At 37.4% G+C, this 14949-nt stretch overlaps 1 protein-coding gene across 1 annotated transcript in view; it reads left to right on the forward strand.

The window, feature by feature from the left end:
• Window positions 1–14949, forward strand: part of sf3a1 (splicing factor 3a, subunit 1) — a 45998-nt gene extending 31049 nt beyond the window's left edge. Inside the window, exons 8-16 of the mRNA XM_060843602.1 lie at window positions 1053–1173; window positions 4113–4298; window positions 6927–7048; window positions 8250–8495; window positions 9427–9634; window positions 10719–10867; window positions 12548–12649; window positions 13653–13724; window positions 14420–14949. Coding sequence (XP_060699585.1) covers window positions 1053–1173; window positions 4113–4298; window positions 6927–7048; window positions 8250–8495; window positions 9427–9634; window positions 10719–10867; window positions 12548–12649; window positions 13653–13724; window positions 14420–14521 — 1308 coding nt within the window. The 3' untranslated portion in view covers window positions 14522–14949. The remainder of the gene's footprint in view (window positions 1–1052; window positions 1174–4112; window positions 4299–6926; window positions 7049–8249; window positions 8496–9426; window positions 9635–10718; window positions 10868–12547; window positions 12650–13652; window positions 13725–14419) is intronic.

Below are 14949 nucleotides of genomic sequence, written 5' to 3' on the forward strand. Positions count from 1 at the left end.
TCTTTCCTGTCCCAGTTCTGATGCTAGTACCCCAAGAAATTGAATCCCTCTTTCCCACCTCACTTCTCTAGCCATTTCCTTAGTTCCCTCATTTTCTTATCTCTGTGCCAATGTGCATGTGGTTCAGGTAATAATCCAGATATTATAACTCTGGAGGTCCTTTTCTTTAATTTTGTTCCTAATTCCTGATATTATCCAAATAGGATCTCTTATCTATGTTGTTAATCGCAACATGGGTCACAGCACCTGGATCCTCCCCTTCTCACTCCAGTATCCTTTCAAGCTGGTTCAAAATGGCCCTCACCTTGGCAAAAAGCATGCAACACACCATGTGGGACTGTCAGTCCTGCTTTCAAAGGATGCTATCTGTGTGTACTATATGTACTTGGTATGCTATTTGGTGTACTACAGAGTGTGACTGCCTCCTGCGTGTAACTCTTTCCCCCTTGCTGATGATTCGCAGTATCTTACGCTCAAACTTGAGCTCATCAACTCTGAGCCAGTATTACTTGGACATGCAAACACTTGCTATACGTATGCTCACTATGAACCACAGTAGGTTCCATGAATCCCCACATCCTACAAATACTTCACATTGCCTGGCCCCTGCATCTCTAAATTATTTAATTAGCTTTTAATTTGTAATTTTAAATTTCCTATTGGTCTTTAGTTTTTAATCTGTAAAGTATGTCTCCAATTTACCTTCAATCAGAAAGCAACTTGGAACAAATATTCAAATTAGCCAAATTACCAACCTTATCCTGTGATGTCACTTTTCACTGTTTCTGATCCCCAAGTCTCCTCCCCTGCAGGCTGCTCTCTCTCTCTGTTGGCTCCCAGGTAAATATGTGGGACTAGGGACTTGGCATTGATTTTTATTTCCTTCTCATGTCCTGCAGGCTCTTTTTCTCCTTTAGTGTCAAATTCCCTTAGACCTTCTTTTGTTTTAAAGAGTAGGAGAAAAGGGTACCTAATTCTGTTTCACCAAATAGTTTATTTTAAATGCAATGTACAATTCGACTAATTTAGACTTGTGTGATGATTTCTCTTAGGGATCGGATGAAGAAGATGAAAGTCAGAAAGCTGCCCCACCACCACCTGATAATCCAATGCCTCCACCGCTTCCTCCTACTCCAGACCAGGTTATCATTCGGAAGGACTATGATCCCAAAGGTCAGTTTGCAAAAAGTGCTTTTAATGGGGCTCTTCATTGATCTCAAAGACAATGATTTATATTAATTAGGTTGCACTGTTAGTCTGGAAGAAGTTAATGGAATCAAGCATGTAGACAGAATGTATTTCCCTGACAAAATGAACAATTTTCTTGAATTAGTTTGTAAAATTATAAATAACTTGCTCACTTTATTTTTCTTGATCCTGGTGATACCTTTATATTGTGACTATTCTTCATAAATTTTCTCTCAAAGTTGTACTGTTTCCTTGTTCATTTCATCTATCTAGCATAAAATTAAAGTAGAAAAATTGAGGAATTGATGATCATTGCAGTATTATCATACATCGTAAGAATTCTGAAATCTCAAAAACCATGCCTGAAGAGTATTTTATGGAATACTTAGTTGGGAGTATGCCACAACCAGAGCACCCCTAAAGTGAAAAGCTTGCCAGAGCAGGATTGATTCCATTATTTTCTCCTTCTGCTTTTTTTTTTGATACATTTGTTGACAGGATGTCAGCAACTTGCTCTTTTGGCCATTATTGTATTTACTTACGATGAGATGAATGCAGTTTATTTTAGTACGTTTAACACCTTGAAAGTTTTGACAAGTTACTCCTGACACTGTCAGATCTGAGCTAAAAAATTGGAGGGAAGATAATGTGGGAGCAGAATCTTAAGACGTTGATGCCTAGGGCCATGTGGAGGCCAAATTTGCAGCATTCACCTGGACTCTTGTGACATCGTATTAATGTCTCTACCTCTGAACTAGAATATCCAGGTTCAAGCCCTAACTTCATCAGACATATGTCTCTGATTGTGGCATGGGCCACTGCAGCCTCCTGCTACATTCTCAATGGTAAACTTGGCAAGTTTGAGGAGAGGAATGAATTTAATCAAAGCACACTTTGTGTGCTGTTTTTCTATAAAAAAAAGTTAGGAATCCAAAGCCATTAGCTTATGGAAAATAAACTGCTATTGCCATAGCCAATAAAACTCACTTGGATTTTTCCATACGTATAAGTACAAAACGGACATCATGCTGGTTCATTTTTTTGTAAACTGCAAATTCATCGACATTTATTTTCAGAGAAGGAGATCAAAGAGTTGGTGTGTGTTGATGAAGAACTTCCAGCTGTTCAGTTCTGAAGTTCTTCCAATGATGGAGCAAATTATTATTCACAGTGCAACATCAAATCCTGGTTTCCACTGTTTAGCTTGGTGTACTTGCCATCCTCCTCCTCAGTCATAGTGACATTATCTTCACTTCCACTCATCCCTGTTCTAGATATCTTTTAATCACTCTAATCAGACATGTTATGATGCATGTCTGGGACAGGTGGGACTTGAACCTGGATCTTCTCGCCCAGAGGTAGGGATACTGCCACTGCCCACAAGAGCCTAGTTGAATGCTGCAGTTTAGCAGCAGCAGCAGCATCTTCTGATGCAATTCCCACCTTATTTCCTGCCAAACATTAGCACTGCCTCCAGTTCCTACCTGCTGCCACAAAGTTGCTCCAAATATTTAAAGGCCAGTATATTCCTCAAACCTGTAATCCTAACCCTCACACCGGAAAAGATTAATTTTATATGAATTAATAGCACACGTGTCAACTTGTTTTAGGAAACATTTGGCATTTGCAGTCAAGATCCATTATAGGGTTTGACAATATAAACCAATACAATTGCTGACTAGCTACAAATGGAACCACCTTGCATGCCCTCATGACAGCCGAATATATTTCATATAACTGTTAACAAATATCAATCACCATTCAGTAACTAAGAAAACACTTTCACAAAGATAAAAAAGGACTTGGACTCTCTTCCTCCAACAACATTCTCCAACAAGCAATGATTAAATTTCAGAAATGCGCACTTTGCAAATTATTGACCAAGTGTGCAAAATTAGTGTCTGTTACGTTCTTTTACTGATTAGAAATATAGTAAATTACATCAGGGTCCCTAATTATGTATGTGAATAGTGCTAACATATTGGCCCACACTAATTAAGATGGCACTTTTACTGCATTGCTTTAACATCTAACTAAAATCTCATGAATCTCTCCCACGTTGGAAGAGAAGAATGAACTCTTCCAATGTCCCAACCAATACATATTTAAATCATCTGAAAGACTAGCCATTTTTCTCAATGCTCTTCGTGGGAGTTGCCATATAAAAAAATTACATTTGTTCTTAAAATTTAGGCAAGACTAGATTTCTTACCAATTCCTTCATGTTATGATTGCGTTTCAAGTTGGATATCTGTGTTGTTTGGGTGTGAAGTTAGATGTAGATGAGAGCATGTAGGACTGATGAGGTTCCGTTTCCTAAGGAACAGCAGTGACAGAATTTTCAGAGTAAATAAGTGTTTAAAAAAAGTGAATATTTATATAAGACGTCATGTTTATTTAACTTTATGTATTTAGTTCACGTCTAGTGTTTGTTGTACACTTAACAAGTTGTCATTTGGTTTATTTAGAAAGTACTAGTGTGTAAGACTAGTTTCATTTGTTTTAACTTAAATTGTAAAGCTCCAAATTCCGAGCTTCTGTACCAGATTGATTTTTGTAGTATTATACACTCCTTACTGTTTATTGTGTTGGATAAATCAACTGCACAATGTGGTATAACGTTAATAGTGATTTTTTAAAAAATGTATGTTGTTTAATGACTTGTCATAGTTTCAGGCATCATTTGTACTGTATAGATTAAAAGCTAAATAGAATGACACTGGACCACAATTTTGTTTTGACCTCTACTTTATCTGGGAGGTTGCAGCATCTGTGCTTCACTTTTGAAATTTAAAGAAACAAATCTACTTAATATCTTGTGATTTTTTTTGACTTTGATTTGTGTGCCTACATATCTGTTTTTTTACTCAATTGCTGAGAAGTTTCATCCTAAAAAATGAATATACATATTTATATTCCTTTAGCTTCAAAACCAGTGGCTGGTACACCTGCACCTGATGAATATCTCATCTCTCCAATCACTGGGGAAAAGATTCCTGCCAGCAAAATGCAAGAGCACATGCGTATTGGGCTGCTGGATCCTCGCTGGTTGGAGCAACGTGAACGTTCTATCAGAGAAAAGCAGAGTGAAGATGAAGTATATGCCCCAGGCAAGTGTTACTTGTGATACTGAGGAAACTGGGAAGCGGTACAAGGATTGCTCAGTTAATTAGGGATGACATCAGCATATTAGAGTGAAATCGCCTTTGGTTTGGACATCAGAATGGAGAATCGGTTTGGGAAGAGATGAAAAAGTAGTAAAGATAAGAATTCACTGTGGGACTGGTTTATAGGACCCCTACAGCTACCACGCTGTACGATAGGAAATACAGAAAGAAATAATGGGGGCTTCCGAGAAAGGTATGGCAATATTAGTGGATGCTTCTAATTTATACATAGATTGGATGAATCCGGTTGGCAAGAGTAATGGGATGGTGAGCTCTTCAAGTTTTCTGGACAGTTGTTTAGAGCACTATGTCCTAGAATCAATCAAACAGCACACTGTACTAGATCTGGTAATGTACAAAATGGGATTAATTAATTGGCTCACTTAGCCTGAGGAAGAGAAGAATGGATTGAACTACTGTGGATAATTTTGAGGCATGTAGATAGAGCTGGCTAAAGTGATCTACAAAACTAGGATAAGGCGGGGAGATAGTAACAGGAATTTAAGAATACTGAGGAAAAATACATTCCAGCAAGAAATAAACATTCTAATGAAACATGTACCAATCCTAAATTAAGTAAGTTTAAAAGTTGCATCCAAGTAAAAGAAAAAGTATAAAGTTTGGCAAAGTGAGTGGCTGATCAGAAGACTGGACAGAATAGAAATATTAGCAAAGAGTAACTAGAAGATTAAAAAGAGGAACTTAGAGTACGAGGCAAGGGCAGCTGTGATCGTATTGAGTGGTGGTGAAGGCGAGAGGAGTCAAGTGGCCTCCTCTGGCTGCTAACTTGTATGTCTATTTACTTGTGTATATGTAGAGTCATAGAGGTATACACCATGCAAAACAGACCCTTCAGTTCACCTTGTCTATGCTGACTAGATATCCTAAATCAATCTAGTCCCATTTGCCAGCAGTTAGCCCATGTCCCCCTCAACCCTTCCTATTCATGTACCCATTCAGATGCCTTGTAAATGTTGTAATTGTACCAACCTCCACCACTTCATCTGGCAGCTCATTCCATACAGACACCGCCCTCTTTGTGAAAAGATTGCCCCATATGTCCCTTTTAAATCTTTCCCCTCTCATCTTTAACTTCTGCCCTGTAGTTTTGGATGACTCTAGCTTGGAAAAAAGTCCTTGGCTATTCATCCTATCAAGCCACTCATGATTTTATAAACTTCTGTGTCACTTCTCAGCCTCTGCTCCAGGGAAAACAGCCCCAACCTATTCAACCTCTCCCTGTAGCTCAAACTCTTCAATTTTGGCAACATTCTTGTAAATCTTTTCTGAACCATTTCAAGTTACACAACATCCTTCCTATAGCAATATTCCAAAAGTGGCCTAACCAAGGTCCTGTACAGCCGCAACATGACCTCCCAACTCCTATACTGTATATACTGTTCAATAAAGGCAAGTGTACCAAACGCGTTCATTATCCTGTCTACCTGCAACTCCACTTTCAAAGAATTATGAACCTGCACTCCAAGGTCTCTTTTGTTCATCAACATTACCTCCACCTCCTCCTCCTCCTCCTCCTCCCCACCATCCACCTCCTGGCCCCCTGCCAAGGTCCAGACTATGAAATGTAGAAGTCCTGCCCTGAATTGCCTGTCGAAATTGCTGCAGCTCATATTTATACATCTGCCACTCCTTGGCCCATCTGATCCATGTCCCATTGTACTCTGAGGTAACCTCCTTCACTCTTCACTACACCTCCAATTTTAATGTCATCTGCAGACTTACTAGGCATACCTCCTATGTTCATATCCAAATCATTTTTATAGAAATGACAAAAAGCAGTGGACCCAGCTCCAATCCTTGTGGCACACAGCTCACAGGCATCCAGTCTGTAAAGCATCCTCCACCAGCCCCCTCTGTCTCCCATCTATGTTCTTGTGTTGTGTTTTGTTTCTTAGTTTTGACTGCATTTGTTCCATGTAATTCCTTTCCCTAATGTGCACGAAGAGCCTACTTATTACCATCTGTTTATATAATTTTAAAAATAAAAAAGAATTATCAGTTCATTTAAATATCTGGAAATTTTCTCGTGGCATAAATCCAATTTTCCCTTTTGATCTTACACAGTTTGCAAACTACTCTGCATCTGCTAATGCCAATTTGTAACTGGTAGAAGCATGGAAGACCACCTTGTTAATGCTTTTGTCCTTTCCTCAGGTGTACCACCTCACAACATCACTACTTGAACTCAGAATTCATATGCCAAACATTTAATGTTTCACTTGATCCTGTTAAATATGTGTGTCTTATCTTAGCAACCTAGAATACTCTAGCTGTTTATTGCTCATTGTTAATGTGTTTCTTGTTTTAAAATGGTCAATTAAAGACAGGTTAGAAACAAAGGTTGTGCACCCTAATGTGATGTTAAATTTTGTTCCACTGACTAATTGATGAGGAATGCTGCCTGCTCTGCTCTGCAGACCAACGTTTTCTGGTCATCTATAAAACAAGAACTTGCAGTGAAACATTCTGCAAATTTTGAGAGTTTCTTACTTTGATATTTATTTTTCATAAAGATTTTGATCTTTTGATATGATTTGTTTTCTCCAACAGGTCTGGATATTGAAAGTAGTTTGAAGCAGCTGGCTGAGCGACGTACTGACATCTTTGGTGTAGAAGAAACAGCCATTGGTAAGAAGATTGGTGAAGAAGAAATCCAGAAACCAGAAGAGAAGGTACAAACATCTATTATTGTGAAAATCTCTAATAATTTACATATTGTTCAAATGATACTTGGATTCTTTAAAAAAAATCTGCATCAATTCATGGGATGCAAGCATCACTAGCTAGGCCAGTATTTGAGAAGATGGTGATTAGCTGCCGCCTTGAACTGCAGCAAGTCATTTGCTGTAGGTAGACCCATAATGACATTAAGGAGGGAGTTTCAGAATTCAGGAGTGGCAATATATTTCCAAGTTAGGAGTGTGAGTGGTTTGGAGGGGATTTTGCAGGTGGTCATGTTCCCATGCATCTGCTACCTTTGTCTTTCTAAATGGGAATGATTTTGGATTTGGAAAGTGCTGTCTAACTGACCTCGGTGAAAATTCTGCAGTGCATCTCGTAGATTGTACGTGCTGCTGCTACTAATGAGTGTCAATAGTGGAGGGAGTCATATGGTGTCAAGCATCTTGAGTGCTGTTGGAGCTGTACACATCTAGGCAAATTGGGAGTGTTTCATCATACTCTTGACTTATAGATGATGGACAAGCTATGCGGAGGGAGGAGTTGAATTACCATAGAAATCCCAACCTCTGAACTGCACATATAGTCACCGTATTCCTAAGGCTAGTCCAATTCACTTTCTGGTCAGTGGTAATCCCAGGCTGTTGACCATGAGGAACTTGAGGGTAATGCCATTGAATGTCAAGGATCTCCTGATACTCCTTATTATTGAAATTTCACAGCTGTAGCCGTAATCTTTCCCTTGTATATAAATACCTAGCAAATGAATATAGTATGTATGAATTCATTCACCAGCTATTCTCTCCCACTTATTCAGTAAAAATTGCTTACGAATGAGTACATTGTGATTAAATGTATTTTCTAAATTTTAGTAAGTCCATTTATATTTAAAGAAAAGCTTGTAAAAGAAATTAAACTATGGAAACTAACATGATAGCACAACACAACGTGCTGAAGATTGAATAAGCAGATTATACCTATCAGGGAAAGCATTTGGAAATAAAATAATAATTGTCTATTGCAACAGTTGAAGTAGATGGTAAATTTTTTTCATACAGATTAATTCAGAAATTGAAGGCATAGTTACTCTGAAATAATTATTTGATATTGCAGAGAAGCTGTTCATTAATTATAATCGTAAAATAATAAACAAGCTAATAAGAAATGTCTACCTACATTTTCTTTTTGGCAAAGGTTACTTGGGACGGTCATTCTGGCAGTATGGCACGAACACAACAAGCTGCACAAGCCAACATCACACTGCAAGAGCAAATCGAAGCCATCCACAAGGCCAAGGGATTGGTTCCGGAAGATGACACAAAAGAGAAGATTGGACCCAGCAAACCTGCTGATTTACCTCCACAACCCCCACCACCTTCATCTGGATCAAATTCTTCTATGAATGCTCCACCAATCACATCAATGCCTCGACCACCTTCTGTAAGTTCTAACAATTCTCTTGAAAATGGTTACAAGCATTTCATTTTCAGGGTTGGATGGAATAGTAATGTAGACAAAAATCTAGATCTTAGTAATGTGCCAATTAAAAGCCTACAGTTGAAACATATTTGCTACAGGTCTGTTATCTTACAATTTACTCTAATTTTCAGTAGTAAATAAGTGGATCTGTACCATCTTCCACCTCGGTTGAGGCTTCAAATACATTCGTTCGATTTCTATTTTTGAAACATGTTTCCAGTCCAATATATGCAGTACTTAGAAATGAGCCATGTAATACAATGTAACAACATTACTGATTTCCCTCTTCCAGCATCAGCAGAAGAAATAATCAAGAATGAGCTAATCAAATAATTGTCTGAATTCATTTGTATTTTCAAACTTTAATCGTAAAATATCCAGAAGACTATCCAGACAAATAGAAAATGTTCAACAATGCTTTTGAAAATCTTATCCAGTCATTCTTAACTGAAAAATAGAATGTGATAGTTTATATTTTGATTTGTAATGCTTCAGTAACACTTGGAAGTTGCTCTGACAAAACTTTGCACAGTATAGTTGATCTTACATGACATCATGCATGGAAAAGTTGAGATCAAGCTGAAATGGATTGGAAAACAGGGTAATAGGATCAGATCCTGTTTTGAATTTTTAAAATTGTTATGGCACTAATATAAAATTAACAAAATATTTTATTGTTAACTAGTGAAATAGAAGTGCCTCACTGCCATTACTGGGACAATGTGATTGTAGCAAGAGTAGTTTACAAAGGCAGTATTTGTTCTAAGTACAGTCATAGAAATTGAGATGAGAAGTTAAATTGTGTTGGGAGTTTGGTTCTGTGTGCAGGAAAAATGTGATGATTTGCATTTAGAGACATGGTACAATTAAACTCTTTTTTAAAATCATTTAGATGCCTCCCCCAGTGCGGAATGTCATGTCATCAATGCCGGTTCTCCCCAGGCCACCAATGTCTCCTGTTATCAGATTAGCACCTGGACCTGTTATAACAGCTCCCATGCCACCTATGATCCCTGGACCTCGAATCAACGTTGTGCCAATGCCTCCATCGGCACCACCAGTTTTAACTCCACGCCCACCACCAATGGTGGTACCAGCAAGTAAAATTATTTAAAATATTTTACAGTTTTACACTCCAGATCGATTTTGTGAATATGAATCCAAATATTTTGTTGTTTGTTTCTCATTCAAAGTTTCCAACTAATACTTACACATGTCCACATAGGAACTTCTTGGCATTAGTAATATAGTTGACTGACATTGGAACAGTATCTTCATTGCATCTCTGAAATTTATGGAATGGAACAGAAGAGACGCTATTTTTGGTCTTGAGCAGCAACAAAAAGGAATATTAACCAATAAATAGGTTTTCATTTTATTCAGAAATCCTAGCAATCTGTCGTAAGATGTCAGCTATGGGGCAGTTGTTGACACACTCATCTCTTGAGAATTAGAAGCCCCATTGCTGAATCTGAATCAAATTATCCAGACTGATGTTGGGGAAGGGAGTTCTTCATTTTTGGAGGTGCTGCCCTTTTGATGGTGGGATAGATTTGGAATTCATCTACTCCCTCAGGCAGGCATGAAAGATCCCATGGTAACTTTTGAGAAGATTAGCTGGGGAACTATCCTGATGATGTCAACATTTTCTGTCCTGGCCAATACTTCCTGAAACAAAGTATCTGATTGCCATTGCCACTTGTAGGCTTGCCATGTATAAACATGCTGTCATGTTTCTGACGCTACAGCAGTGACTGCACAGTCAGTTAGTACCTTTTGAAGTAAAATTCCTCCGCACATCCTGAGGTTTTTAAAGGTAATATACTACAGGATAATTGTTCCTTCTAATGTTTCTTCAGAAAGTTAGGGAATGCATTGTTTTGAGATTGGGGTTATTACACCATGTAATAAGTGCTAAAATGTATTTTTCTGTCCCTCTCAGGTGACATTGCTCATATTCATGAAATTGATGCTTTGATAAATTAATGGTATTGCTATAACTAGTTAGAGACAATGCACTATCTGAGTTTTGCCTTGCAGTTGGCTAGATTTCATGATTACATAGAGCACATTGTATTTTACAAAATGCTTATTTAAATTTTGTTTCAATTTATTAAAAAACGTATGTTTCAAAAAAAGGACATTGAAGTTGTAAAGTGATTCCTTTGTTTCTGTTACAACCAGCATTTGTACCTGCACCTCCAGTGGTTCCTGCCCCAATTCCTTCTTCACTTCCTCGTCCTCCACCCCCACTGGATGATGAGCCAGCAACCAAAAAGATGAAAAGTGAGGAAAATCTTATCCCAGAGGAAGAGTTTCTACGAAGAAACAAGGTATATTGTACTTTTTAAAAACCAAATTAAATAATGTTTGCTTCATATTTAAGGACATGTTGAGACATATTTTTTTGCTAAATGAGCTATCAAATACTTTGTTTGCATTGTTTTATCCAACCAGCTAACAACAAAATGTTATTTGAATTCTCAGCAAATTTGAACCTTTTTTGCAGCTCTCTAATAGGGTTTCCTGCATTAGGGAATGACATGCAGCCTAAATATATTTATGAATCCATAAACAATATTAAGAAGTTTAGCCATAGTTACTTTTTAATCAAGACATTTTTAATTTTATAAAAGACATCTTCAGATCTTACATCATATCTGACTGCATGTACTGAAACTGGCCTGTTATGTTGGTCTCTTATGCTCACCTCTCGTGTCATGTTGTACTTCAAATATTTGCTCAGTTTTCTATTACAAGATGTCATTATATGTACTTCTAATACTTTTTTGCTAAAGCATTCCATGCTTTTAACAACACTGCATGGATAAACTTCTTCAAACCTCTTCTGATAACTGAGAATGGTCATCATTTTAACAACATAGGCGCAGTGGTTAGCACTGCTGCCTCAGCGCCAGGTGCTCGGGTTTGATTCCAGCCTTGGGTGGCTGTCTGTGATGAGTTTGCACATTCTTCCAGTGTCTGTGTGGGTTTCCTCCAGGTGCTCTGGTTTCTTCCCATGATCCAAAGATATGCAGGTTAGGTGAATTGGCCATGCTAAATTTCCCACAGTGTTCAGGGATGTATAGGTTAGGTGCATTAGTCAGGGATCATGTAGAGCAATAGGGTAGGGGAATGGGTCTGGTTGGGTTACTCTTTGGGGGATCGATGTGGATTTGTTGGGCCAAATGGCTTGTTTCCACACTATAGGGATTCCTAAACAAAAAAAACTTCGTTAAATCACCTTTCTGTTGCAGTTCAAATGATCAGTAGTATCTCAAATCACACTCTTCCTAACTGTAATTTGCCATCCCTACCTTAATTTTACATTGTGCACATTCTGTGGGTTTCACGGCATTTGTGTTGGGGAAACTGCACTCTATACTTGCTGTGGCCTAACCAGAGTTTTGAACAAATTGATCATTTTCATTTACTTAGTAGTCTACTTATCTAATTAGAATGCTGTTGGTTTTGAGGTTTCTCTAGTTACACTTGTTTTTTCGCCATTTAGGTACTATAACATTGCACTTTTTCTTTCAACATTTATTCCAATATTTACAAACTTCCTTTCCACAGTTTATTTTTATTTTTGGTACTTGCTTTCGGTTTATTGTATTACATTTAAGATTAACAATTTCTCAAAATAATATAAAACGTGCATTACATGTATATTTTTGGTGCTGCTTTTAACTAGATGTGCAATGCTTTTGCTTGTATTTCAGAAAGTAAGTTAGAGACCTCACACCAGGTTATAGTCCAAAAGGTTTATTTGGAAGTACAAGCTTTCGGAGCGCTGCTGCTTTGCCAGGTAGCTAGTGACTAGCTTGTACTTCCAAATAAACCTTTTGGACTATAATCTGGTGTTGTGATTTTTAACTTTGTCCGCTGTGGTCCAATACCAGTACCTCTACATCATGCCTTTAGAAAGTAATGCACTTCAACAGAGTGTAAACAATTTTATTTTAATAAAGCAACTTTGCACATTCAAATGTGATCAATTATTTTGCTTTCAGGGTCCAGTTACCGTCAAGATACAGGTCCCCAACATGCAAGATAAATCGGAATGGAAACTGAATGGCCAGATCCTTGTTTTCACCCTTCCTCTAACAGATCAGGTATGGGTAAACTATGAAATTGTAACATATGAATGATTAACAATATGGATTCAGTATAGTAAGATAATATATTAAAAATGCTTTGGAAAGGGAAAGGAAAATGCTTGATGTTTCAAAGCTATCACTGCCACATGCAGTTTCCCTGTCATTCATGTGGTCCAGTTACATGGTATTTACAGTTCATAATTGGATCATTTGATCCAATAAATCTAATCTGTTGGCATTTATGCTCCACATGAACATCCTCCCATCTTACTTCACTTAACCCTATGGATACGTCCTTCTGATCCTTTCTGTTTGTCATACCTATCCATCTGCCATAGAGTCAAAAGGCATGAAAGCAGACCCTTTGGTCTAACCAGTCTATACTGTAAGTAATTCCAAGCTAAACTAGTCCCATTGTCTGCTCCTCGCTCATATCCCTCCAGACCTTTCCTGTTCACTTATCTAAGTGTCTTTTAAACATTGTAACTGTGCCTGTATCCACCACTTTGTCAGGAAGTTCATTCCGCAAATGAATCACCCTCTGTATATAAAAAAAAAGTCCTCTCGTTTTAAAAACCCCCATTCTAGGGATAAATCACCTACATTAACCCCTCATGACTTTCTAAACGGATGTAATGTCACCTCTCAACCTCTTATGCTCCAGTGTAAAAAGGTCTCAACTTATTTAGCCTTTCTTTATAACTCAAACCTTCCATATCCAGCAACATCCTGGTAAGCCTCTTCTGAACCCTCTCTAGCTTAATAATATCCATCCTATTAACAAGCTTTGAATGCTTTTTTGTTAAACTCCTCAACTCGTATTTTGTACTTCAACTATTTAGTAGCAAATTCCACATTCTAAATATTCTGTACAAACAGATTTCTTCTGTATTCCTTACTGGATTGCTTAGACCATTCAAAAATTGGCTTCATCAGTCCTTTACATGAGCTTTGATATTGTTTTTTTTAACTTGTTTTAAAGTATTATTAAGACTGATCCACAAATTGTTTCTTTTAGGTATCTGTTGTCAAGGTCAAAATCCATGAGGCTACAGGAATGCCAGCTGGTAAACAGAAGCTTCAATATGAGGTATGTAAGAAATGTACAAAATCTAGCAGTAATCGAGAGAAAATGTTTCTAGTAAGTACATGCTTTGGTTTCTACTGTTACTTCTGGAGACATTTTGCCTTTTTGTATAACGTTTAAAATTTGGTAACTTGTGACCATCAGGTAGTAACTTATTCTATCTATTAGGGGTCGGTTAGCTTAGTTCACTGGACAGCTGGTTTGTGATGCATAGTATGAGAGTTCAATTCCTGCCATGAAGGACTCTACTTCTCAACCTCTCCCTTTGCCTGAAGCAAAGTGACCCTTGGGTTAAACTGCCATCAGTTAACTCAAATGAGAGAACAGCCCTATTGTCCATTTGGACTATGGCGACTTTACCTTTTGTAAAAAGAAATGTATATGTACGACATATTCAAGAGGAAGGAAGTAATCTCTCTATTCTGTTGACTTAGTGTACAATATTGCCCAAGCTTCATTGCATTTCAGTGGATCACATTTTTTTTGTGAACTTACCCTAAAAAGTGATTAGTAGTTTGAAATGGTTTTACTGTTGTTGCCTCCCATTTGAATTGCTGGAGAGTTTATATGTTTTCCTGAAATACAGCTAGTAGTAACTAGTAACACAGTACAGCTGAATGTCATATAAATTGTGTTGAAATAAACAAAGTTCTGTTTTTTTTTAAAACTCATTGCAGTCTCTCTCTTTTTAATTTTAGGGCATCTTCATTAAAGATTCAAACTCTCTGGCCTACTACAACGTAACTAGTGGTTCAGTCATCCACCTTGCCTTCAAAGAACGAGGAGGTCGAAAGAAGTAGCATCTGGCTGCAATTAAAACTATCTTTTTACATCTGAAGGATTGTGAATTTAACTATGCGTTCTTAAGGTTCAAAACATTATAAACTAACTTTTTGAACATGGAGTTCAGACTCGCAGTATCTTTTACTTAGAATGCAACTGTGTGAGTTATATTAGAAAAGCTTCTGTGTCCAAGTTAAAGGACATTTTTCAATAAAAAGTACAAGTTCTGTTTCTTTTATTGCTTGTAATTCATTCACTTTGATAGACTTCTGTAAAAAGTCTGTAAAAAAAAAAGAGATCAAACAAAATTTGGTGTTCTGAGGAACTGCATTCACAAAACCTATGTTGGTTAAATTATCTTTCCAGCTCCGTATGTGGTTATTTCATTAGCTTTCTATTTAATAATTTTAATAAAATTGTCAATTTTTGTGTCTTTGGACTTTAA

This window comes from Hemiscyllium ocellatum, chromosome 24, assembly GCF_020745735.1.
Source record: "Hemiscyllium ocellatum isolate sHemOce1 chromosome 24, sHemOce1.pat.X.cur, whole genome shotgun sequence".
Classification (NCBI taxonomy): domain Eukaryota; kingdom Metazoa; phylum Chordata; class Chondrichthyes; order Orectolobiformes; family Hemiscylliidae; genus Hemiscyllium; species Hemiscyllium ocellatum.